Genomic DNA, 11,253 nt, shown 5'->3' on the forward strand with positions numbered 1-11,253 from the left:
AATTCATTTTGCTTAAAGAATGAGGCAGGATGAGTATTAGAGTGTTACCCCTCTGGTAACACTTTTGGACATGAGGAATTCCAGACAGCATTTCCATAGCATAAACCACCCAGGACTGAAACTGAGGTTCTTGTCCAAAAATATTACCAGAGGACATTGTTGATTTCAAACAGGTAGAAGGGGAGAATAGAAAATGAGAACATTGTGTACATTGTCCATTGTGTACCTTGGTGCATTGTCATTGTGTCTATGTCAAAGTCTTCCAGTTTTGCAGCCATTCCCTAGAGCAGTGGGTCACCTAATGCCATTTCTGCTGGCAGAAGATGATGTTCAATGGAAGGAAACAATTATACAGTTGTCAAATCATGGACCATATTCTTCTTTGGGCCATTATGGTGGAAAAAAAGAGTCATAGCTGTAAAGTCAGCCATGTATTAGAGATTGTCTGTGACATTTTTGGCTCTTATGAAACCCTCTGAACTATCAAGAGAGCATTTAAGAATGGGGATCTTGAGGCATAGTCGGGCTGCTTAGGAATCCTGGTCTGATCCTAATATTCAGTCTTGTGTAGATTATTTCTGCTGTCAACTTCAGCAGTAGTTTGCACAGGTTTCCAGGCTCAAAGCTCAGAATAGAAATTAGTTTTTAATATTGCATTAATATAAGTCTCCCAGGCTTACACTGTTCCTTTATTTATAACCAGGCATTTGTTAACTGTTATTAGATTTAGCCATAAAGAGTTAGAAAGGAAGAAGCTAGTGATGAAGTAATCATTATCAAGAACCTTTTCATTTACAATGCACACTCTGAAGATGCCAATGATGTCTTTCATAGAGATGGTGTAACATAAATTACCACACCATCACAGACCAAGCAGATGAGCTTCCCTATCAGAAGTGCTCTGCTTCACTACGTCAGAGGGACTCTGACTGATTAATTAGCTTACCCCCAGCTTAGACCACCTGGAGATTCATCTGCACAATTCTAAGGCCACAAGAAAGAGCCATTTATATTCACCTGGCCTTACTTCCTGCACAGGACTATACTCAGTCTGGCCATGCTACTGCACTGCACAAACATGGCACTTTTAGTTTATTATTGGATGTAATAAAGTAAAACAAATCCATCATTTTCTGGTTGCTGAGAGATTTGAAGCTAGATGTTTGTTTGGCCAAACTGGGCTCGTACTATTGCCAAAGGTCAGGAAAGCAGCACGGACTGTTTTCCCCCAAACTCTATAGTTACTCTGTATGTTTATTGAACTTTGGCGATACTGTTATGTGCTCCTCAGCAGCTCTGTCACCATAATTAAAAAGGAGCAGTTGTATCAGAAAAGACACAGCAAGTTACTGAGGAAAGGTCTCAGCTGAATATTAACTCAGATTGACTTGTGGGATGTAGAAACACGTAGAAAGTGTATAGGACACTGACTAGTGAATAAACAACATGCAGACAGAACACATAGTGGCATTCTGGTAAGACAAGAGTGTAATGAAGAGGAATCATTGACGCAATTACAAAGGCAGTGGTAACATATTGATTTTATCAAGGTCAATGATCTCTACGTCTATTAAAGTACACCTGACTTCTTACTACAGAGGTAATTAGATTTTTTGAAGTTAAATATTGATCCTCCAGACTTCTATATAAAAAAGTTTTTTTTTTTTCAATTTTACATCCCCCACAATGGTTTTAGACTGGCTACTTGTGTATTATAACCTTATTTAACAAAGAGAGGCAACCATTTTTAATGCTTTAAGCTTTCATAATTGATCTTCATATTGTAGCATCTTTTTATGTGTACAAACTAATCTTCCTTTCACATAGAAAGGAAGGGACTTTATCTGAGGGCAGAGCTGGTCTAAACTGAGGGAGGACGTGGCACTGAACTTTTCTCTGAGATGTAAAGGTATGTTCCCTAATGAACTTCTTTCTTCAGTCCTACTATTACATTAAAGCAGAAAAAAAAATTGACTGTTAGAATACTACTTCCAATTCCCGGCAACTGGTGGACCTCAGTGAAAAATTTATATCGACACCCATATAAAAAGCTTTTAAGACTATTTGAAATGGTTCAGAGACAAAGCGCCAAGTCTCCTTGTTCCTTAAACTCCTATTGAAATGAATCATATGGAAGATAATTTAGACACTTAAATAAGGTTTTGACTTTACAAGCAGCCATGAAACCCAGTAAGTAGTTCAAGATCATGGTTTTGAATGCACAAAATTGGATTTGTTGTCCAGTCATAACAGTCATAACCAAAACCTGTAGAATTATATAACCTGAAGCACACATCATGACTCAGTGTATTGCTAGTTCAAAGCCATTTTTTTACTGAGAGGTTATTAAGTTGCTACACCTGTTTATCCAGGATTCCCTAAAGCTTTCCTCTCAGCTCCTTATGAGGTGCTCCTATGATCAGATTGAATGACAATTATGCTGTACGTAAGTCTGTTCCTGAACACTGTAGACAGACATTGATCTTGCCTCTGTCCAGGAAAAGTCATTGCCACACTGAAAAATGGAAACCTCCAACACTTGCAAAGGTACCACTTTCACATTACCACCATAATATAAATAACATGTGAAGAAAGTGTTCCAAAAGGCAAAAATGTTAAAATTGCTGAAGAACAAGATTGTACATAAAGCTTTTCAGGCACTGAAAAGTTTGTTTAACAGACTACAAAGGATTCATATTGTCCTTGGTTTCTGAATGTTTCAGCAAAGGTTTTGCTGGTGAAGGGGCTGACAGACATGCTACACTGAGGACACTGGTTTTGTCTAGGTTGGAGAGAAGGAGGTTGAGGGATGATCTCCCTGCTCCTGACAGATTCCTGAGGAGGGGAAGGAGAGACAGAGGTCCTAATCTCTTTTCCTTAGTATCCAATGCCAGGGCATGGGGGAATGGCTCAAAGCCATGTTCATTGGGGGAGGTTTAGACTGGACATTAGGAAGCATTTATTTACCAAGAGGGTGGTCACACACTGGAAAAGACTTCCAGGAGAGGTGGTTGATTCTCTTTGCCTGTCAGTGTTTAAGAGTCATTCAGAGTCATTCACCCTTAATTACATCCTTTAGCTTTTGGTCAGTCTAAAGTGTCAGCAGTTGGACTGGATGAACATTAAAGATCCCTTCCAACTGAAATATTCTATTCCTTTTTATTCTAATCTGTTATTTTCTATTCTACTCTAAAATGTAGAGTAGATAGACAGATAAAATGCTAATCCCCCCTATTTACCCTATCACAAAACTCAGGATTCTCAGTGGTGTGCAGACATGTAATTCCTACTGAAATAAGTAGAAATAGCGCTGAGGCACTTTTGTAAAGTTAGTGCAGTTTCACTGGTTCCCTCTGTGCAGCTTTATATACTTGAAGAGATAAAGTCCACAGAATGCGTTGCAGTGTTTCCATTTCAACATCTGTGGCTGCCCAAGGAACTTACTGGGACAGAATCACTTCTCCATTTGCCCACTGTACCATAATGTTTTCCAGTCCCAAAGGAGGCACTATTCTGCAGAGGTTAGTTCATGATGAGGCTCCCTGCTCATTTTAGACTTCGCATTAGCAATTAAAATGTTTCACTCCTATTTTCTTTTGAGTGAAAATGAAGGAGCTTGGTCTGATCAGCAACTCTTAGAGGACTCCTGATTGATGTGCCTATATACAAAACTCAGACACAGGAAGAATAGTTTATGAGGATTTGAATCAGATTTGTATTTTTATGGAGTTTCATCCTTAAATAGCTTGTAATTTGGGCCCAAGTCTTCAAAATCACTTAGGAAACAATTTTATATCCTTTCCCTTTCTTGGGGCTTTTTTGTTTTGCTTTTATTGTTGGTTTTTTTTTTTTTTTTTTTTGGTTGGTTGGTTGGTTGGGTTTTTTTTTTGTTTTGTGCACTCCTTTTATCTTTCTTCTAATTTATTCTTTCTACGTGAGTCTAAATTTAGGAAAACATTTTCACATTTGTGTCCCTCTCTTAATTTCTTCCTTTCCTTCTCCTTTTGCTCCTCGCCACCATTTCCATGCTTCCTCTGGCTCTTCCTTCTACCTTATAATGCTTTGAGCATCATTCCACCATAGGACAGAGTAGAATGCTGAGTTCTACTTACCAGCTCCTATTTCTTTTTATGAACTTGGAATCATCCTCTGTGCCTAAAAACATCAGACTAGTTGCAAGACCAGGGAGAGAGCCTTTTAGTGTTCTGCCCAGGAAAGACTGCACCAAGCCCTTGGAGAGCACCTAGCTTGGAGACTTATGCAAAATTTGTGACTTTACAAACTAGATTTCACATCCAATTCAAGAAAATATGTTAGGGAAGCATATGAGTTAAGGATTGGTTCAGAATACAAGTTCCCTTCAGGAGAACTGTTTGGCAACATCCTCAGACTAGAAAATGAAGAAATTAAAAGAGCAGCAATTGAGGAATTGCAGTCTCTCAAAACAAACCAGAAGACAAAGGGAGAAAGGTGTCAATTTCTGTCCCTCTGTGTATATTATTCCTTGGTAAACTGAAAAATAATTCTATTATCTCCCTTTTCCAGATGAAGCCTCCCCAAAATTCCATCTCTTGGAAGTGAATTGAAGTATTTGCACTGGAAGGAAGGGGCTGAAATGTGAACAAACACTATCCTGTTATTATATTCCCCGCTTTTGCTGGTTTTAGAAGTAAAAAATTTAAGAAAATGTTTAATTTAAGGGAATGCAATAACCTAAGTATGTTTTGCATTTTTAAAATAAATTTAGAAAGAAGATTAAATTATCTCCTAAAATGAGATCAACAAAAGGATCTTTCAAGACATAAACCTAAAGCAGTGGGAGTTTGATATAAATATATGAAGATATATATTAACATTGCTAGAATTGAGTGCTATCTTGCTTTATGCAAAAAAATTAGAGGAATTGTGTGTAAATACAGGCCAAAAGGCTGTATCCAAACCTTTGAAGTTATTGTTCAAAATATCAAGTAGACAATGCTGAGGATAAAGACGATCATTCCAAGGAATGTAAATTTAGTGAAGGAATTATTTATAATGAATAAGTCTGAGTGCAGGACACAGTATGCGTCATTCTTGAAAGATGCAAGAAGATTTCAAGGTGTCACTCAAGCCACAGTTTTCGTGTTTCCTGTTCAGATATAGAATACGGCTACAGATACACTGAGACCAAGGTAATATCACCACTGCAGATGTTCTACTGAGCTCTGATTCTTAAATTAATATTGGACTCTTTTCTGTCTTATCTCTGTACAGTTATGTCCTTCCTATTCTTTGTAACATCCTGCCACCACTTGATAAAGAGATGTATCTGTAGGACGTAAGATAAACCATTATTAGCAGAAAGAACAATTTACAAATCTCTTGTCTCTTCAGAGTATTTAGCAAGGTTCTAGAAAAAAAGAGAAAGAAAAGGCTTTTTAGAAAAGGGGGAAGTTGTTTTAAAGAGTTTTGCAGAAACGGCCATGGAAGGTAGACATAAAGATGATGCAGCTACAGACAGCACTTGCAGACTGTGAGATTACACGGAAAAGGATACAAAAAGTGAGGACAAGCACAGCATGGAGTGCCAAGCACGAGCTGGGAGGCAAGGCCATGTGGTTTTGAAGGAGTCCAGTGAAATTATGTCAGTTTTCTCAGCACCCCAAAAAGCTTCTCATGCAGGTTCATGCTGCTCAGTGTTGTTTGCATCATTGCTCTGCTAGGAGAGGTTATATTATGTGCCACAGTACAGCAGGACAGCACAAACATTGTGACACCATGTCAAGACATCACTGTGCTCTGTACTATATAAGGAACTGGCTTGCTGGACCTGCAAGGCACAGAATGACTGGCCTGGTGGGTTTGTTCACCAAGCCACAAGGTATGAAAACTAACTACAAATATTCAAAATGAGGTAAAGATTAGTCTGTGTTTATAAAGGGCTGAGACTTTTTTTTTTCCCAGCCACAAGTATCTCAAAATAGTTTTTGTTTAATTCTCAAAATGTTACTGTAGGAACTTCCCCTGGGAGTTTGGGAAATAAATAGCTTATCCTGGACAGACTATTTATTTCCAAGATATTTACTCATGCAATCCATGTGATTGTAGTGTGCCTCCATTTCTCAAGCTCTCTTTCAGCTCCTGAGGGGCGCATAACTTAAGCCTAGCAACTTTATCCATATACTGACAGACTGTTACTTCTAAATTTTGAACTGGTAGCTCCAATTCTCTATTCATAGTAAAACTATTAATGTGGCAAGAGAGAGTGGTTTATGATTAGGTTTGAAATACCCAGACTCCCTGGAACCAAAAGTTCAAATTCCTGTGAGATCAGTGCTTTTGCCCCTCTCTCTGTTCTAGATGCACTCTACAACCCCAGGTCATCCACATAAAACCGTGAAATTAGGTCTGTCTCATCAGCTTCAAGGTCCACAGGTCATGCTTTGTCAAAAGGGGCCACCCCACAATTTGTGCACATGCTCCCTCACACCTGTTCCTGCTCTACATCATTGTGATAACAGCTGTTTACTGTCAGCTACCACAGAGCTGACTTGCAATTCAGGACTGGTGTAGTCCAGCTGCTTTTCAGTTTATAAAAATTACAGTCCTCCACCTAAACCATACCATTCCAAACCAATGGAATTCTAATCTAAGAGCTGATACTTTGAAAACATATGCTTCAAGATAAAATGCTGTCATCAGCTGTTAGCTGCAAACACCATGACATTCACACTGAAATTTACAGTTTTTCAGCTTATTCTCACTTCCTATTTTCCTAAAATAAGAGCTTTTTCATGGCAGCTTTAACATTAATTTCCCATTTATTTTTTGAACAAGAAAAGCAGTGAGAAAATAACATCAAGATAGCAATATACTCCATCAACATATATCCATCTTGCAGTAGATCCTCAATGTGCCTTATACAGCCATGTGAAGCCAATTAACCACTAGAGTATTTTTGTGATTGAAATAGGCAGCATACAGCAGAGATTAAATACCAATAAATATAGCATATAGATAAGTTGGCTAGCCCATTTTCCTATGATTAAATAATCCTAGATTTCTATTTAGTTATTTATTCATTTAGAAGCAATGTTGATGCTCCCAAAAAATGCTAAACATGTTAATTAGGGAGTGTTTGTAGCAAAGGATGGCCAGGATGAACAGGTTTATAAGCAGGGAAGTAGCAGCTGAAGCTAGATTACCTAAAAAAGGAAGGAAGGAAGATATCAGCTAGAACCTGGTAGGTCTGGTAAGCCTGCTATATTTTGTCAAATTTCTTGTGAAATGCATTCTCTGTGATACACTTTGATATTCTCAAATAGTTTTTATTTCTCTGTTGGTAATAGACTTCTCTCTTTTATCTATAGTGGTGTTGGAGCAGAAAAACCTGTTGCTTATACATATTTATCTTTCTAAAACATAGAGAAATGTGAAATAAAAAAAATCATTGTTGTTTTCTACAAAAGCTTTGGTTGAAAAAAATTGTTAAAAACTGCTTTAAGAAAGAAATAGCTTTTAATTGGCCATTTAATGATGAAGGGGAAAGTGTTAAAATACATAGCTGAGGACAGGTTTGGGGGAGGAGTGCTGGGCTGCAAAATCTTCCTTATTCCCTTTCTAAGCTTAATCATGTACACTTCTATGATAAAGACTAAAGAAAGTCAATCTGTCTAAACAGAAAAGGAAAAAGGCAGTCTCTGTAGGCTGAGTGCTGCCTATGTCACACAAGCTAGCACTGCTAAGAAGTGAGAGAAGAAATGAGTATCCAAATAAAAATTATTATGGAGTACACTTCCCTCCTTGTGAGGGGAAAAAAAAAACCAAAAACAAAAAAAAACTCAACTTCTGCTGTATTGAAGAATCAATGCCCTATCTCTTGCTGCCTCTGTGTTTAGAAACACAAAGTGGATGGGAAACTCCACTAGAAAACTTAGACACTAAGTGCAAAACATTGACAAAGAATGGAGAACTAATACCTTTTGCTTCAGCAAATATACTTCCCTGTCTTCTTGTGCCCTGCTTCATGGTAGTCCTGTTTTGCCCTTACAAGGCCGCAATCTATATACAGCTTAGAATATAGGGCAATCAACCTGCATGAAATATCTGAACAACCTAATGAAAGCAAAGATTACAACAATTACTAGGAGTACCTAACTGCTCACCTGATTTAGATACTTATCTTAACTATATCTCAAATCAGATATCTTTATCTTGGGCTTTTCTGCCCAAGAAGCAGCAAGTGTAAGAAGCAGAGTTTCTTTTTATTGGGTGTTTGCAAATGGATAGGGATAATGTTAGTAGCAAAAGCAAGCTTGCCATTGTAAATTCAGTTGAAAATAGACTTCCACAGAACATATATTTTTTAGAATCAAACTTAGGGCCAGCTGAAGTAAGATAAATGTCAAGTAACAGAAGGGAATTAGAAGTTTGTGAGCCCCTTTTCAAGGAATTAAGGAAAACAAAATAGCAATTTGATTAAGAGATAATTGGTGAATCTAGAAATTCTCTGCCCATCTCTTTAGAGCACTTGATTTCTTGCTACAAAACAGTAGTCCTTCCACCATCTGCATACAGAGTGTTAGCAGCTGAAACCCCAAAAGTATATTATTTACACACCTGGAAGGAGGAAACACCATCTTAATGATGTTGCAGTTAATGAAAGATCTTTAAAAATTCTAGCACATTTGGAGCTCCTCATGCAGAAGGCTGAGAGAAGAGTAGTAAGTGTTGGATATGTGACCAGATGTGTTCTCATGTTCTGTTTTCAATATGGCTCTTCTAAATGCCTAAACACTGATCTATATAAAGGATAAATTCCATGTAAAGACAGAATATAGGCATGAGAGTAGAAACACTTCAGATTTGATTTAACAGCTTGCTGCTAAAAAACAGCTTACATTACATCTTTTACAGTGTGAACAATGACACAATCTTTTTATTTTCTTAAGGCAATAAACCTGACTTCAAGATGTCAGAGGAAGATGATTCTTTTCTGAATGTTAAAAGATCTCTGAAAAAGAGAGCGGTGAAACACAGCACCCCAGTGGACTCAGTGCTCTCAAGAACAATTCCATCTTCTATAGATCTGACAAATCAGTCAATCAAGGACCAAGATGCCACAAAAAGAGTTTATGGCTCTCCAATGCCAAAATCAAATCTAAGTAGATCATTATCTCAAGTATCATTAGTACGTGCTGATGTATACATCCCTCCTATGTCCCCAAAACCACTTTCAACAGCATTTGATTTGCAAGAACTAAATAAAGAGAAAAGCCAAAGCTCTCGGCTTGTGTTTTCTAGAAGGAGGCTTTCCACTGTGTTGGCCTCTGATGAATCAAATCAAGAGCCAGCTCACAAGATTGTCCCAAACATAGAAACTCAAGCTACCACCAGAGCATTTATGGATGCTGCAGTAACTCCCAAGAGCAAACCCTTATGGCTTGTTTCCGGAATACCAGGGATAAAAGACTCCCCGGTAGCAAAATCCAGAAAGAAGAAAATTAATAAAACTCTTCAGGTAAAGACTTTCATTTAGTTATTCAATAGCTAAGTTACACAAACTTCTGCCAACACTGAATATATACAGCTATCTCAAGTAAAGTGAGAATAGTTTACTAATGGAACATTTCCATAACTTTAGCTGCGAGGACATCCGTTTATGAATTGCATCATAACCTGTGATACCATTCCTAATCACAGACAGGATGGCATGCAAACTTCCAAACTAGCATTTTTTGCTCAGCTTGTGAGCTCGTATGACTCATTGTGTACCCAAGTGCTAAAGTATATTTTTTAATATATCTTTCTTTAGAGGATATTTAAGAATAGGAAGAAATCAGTAATTGAAATTCTAAAGTTTCTTAATGTTAGCAAGTCAGATCAAACTTAAGGAACTAATCTACCCCTTTTTCTGTTAAATCCAAATTGTAGTGCTATATAAAAAGAACAGTCATTGCAACGGGATCTTGTGAGCAGTCCTTTTAACTAATGTAGGGTTTTCTGGGAAAAGCTTAGATTAACAGATGTTCTGCAGGTGTTGGTTGTCTGTTTCAGAAAACTCCATTTTCTGAAACTCTATTTGCTGAGGGTTTGTGGAAAGCCCATAGAAAGGATAGGAAGGCAGCAGAGTTAGACTCTGAAGGTTGTCATGTCAGTGTGAAGCTGTCAAATTCTGTTTTGCTTTGGTTTTTTTCTCTGTATCATATTGTTCTTGAGTGTGTCAAGAAAACTTGCCAGCTTTGAGAGTAAAAGCTTCTTTGCTTAAAACAAACGGAAAACTCCAGCCAAAATTGAGTTGGGTCATAAGTCCTTTGTGTAGGTTGTTTGTTTTTGAAAGTAGGTGGTATCTGAATAGATTAGCTTGATTAAACAATATTTTTTCTTCTGTAACAGAGAAAGAAAGAAAGAGAATGGCTGCTTCGTCAACTTAAAAACATTGAGGAGGCAACTAAACATGAACTGACAATTGAAGAAGCTTGATTGGGCTACCTGTGGGATAACTGCTGTCACATCCATCATGCGGGAATGGCGAGTTCCAATAAATCACACTCTGTTATAGTGCCTGTTAGGCTTCCTCTTTACTTCCAAAAGGATCTTTTGCTGTTGTTTATTTGTTTTGTCATTCTTTCCTCTTAAATCCTGGAGTAGCCAGGTATAATTTAAGATGAGAGTTAAGAAGAGACTGTCTCTACAGGAGGGTTAATTTTAATTTATAATGGATGAAAGGCCTAGAACAAAGAAGGGAGGAAGAACTTAATGTTTAAGAATCATTCTTCAGCCTGACACAGCCCTCCTTGGCCTTAATCTTTCATGTAGCATTTAAGTCTTATAGGGTTATTTATCTTTCTTAATAAGAAGTCACTAGACAAAGTCCTAGTGACCACTTAAAGTGTAATCCTAGTTAGCCAAAGGGGAATCACTTTCAAAGCTGATGCAATCTTGAATGTTTTTGCTGCTACCTGATGAGATGAGGAAATACTGAGAGGCACCAAGGATGGAGGCAATTCTTTAGAGATTACTAATTAATGACCGCTTATTTTGAAGTTTTGGTTCAAAATCAGTTTGTCCCAGCCTTAAATTGTAAATGCAACTCACTGTTGTATTGGAGATACTTAATCCTTGGCTGTGAGTTTTGAGGAAGTATGGGGTTTCTGGCTTTTTTCCCTCTGTAGCTGCTGCATGGAGATCAAGAAGGGTGTCTTACCTGATAGCTGTATTGTCAAAATGATAATTTAACTCAAAGGAACTTTCTGAAGCATCAATCAAGATTTG

The 11,253-nt window shown here is 37.6% G+C and overlaps 1 protein-coding gene across 1 annotated transcript; it reads left to right on the top strand.

Moving 5' to 3' along the window:
- The first annotated feature begins 8,950 nt into the window (after positions 1–8,950).
- CCDC201 (coiled-coil domain containing 201) lies at positions 8,951–10,461 on the top strand. Its single transcript, XM_036396147.1, has 2 exons — positions 8,951–9,499; positions 10,375–10,461. Exons 1-2 carry the CDS (start codon positions 8,951–8,953, stop codon positions 10,459–10,461), a joined length of 636 nt encoding a protein of 211 aa, XP_036252040.1.
- Positions 10,462–11,253: the final 792 nt, after the last annotated feature.

This window comes from Molothrus ater, chromosome 1, assembly GCF_012460135.2.
Source record: "Molothrus ater isolate BHLD 08-10-18 breed brown headed cowbird chromosome 1, BPBGC_Mater_1.1, whole genome shotgun sequence".
NCBI lineage: Eukaryota > Metazoa > Chordata > Aves > Passeriformes > Icteridae > Molothrus > Molothrus ater.

Bases quoted from the DNA above. Each gene is read 5' to 3' on its own strand.
- CCDC201 (XM_036396147.1), top strand. From the start codon at position 8,951: ATGTCAGAGGAAGATGATTCTTTTCTGAATGTTAAAAGATCTCTGAAA. The intron at 9,500-10,374 runs GTAAAGACTTTC...CTTCTGTAACAG, and splicing joins AAATTAATAAAACTCTTCAG to AGAAAGAAAGAAAGAGAATG.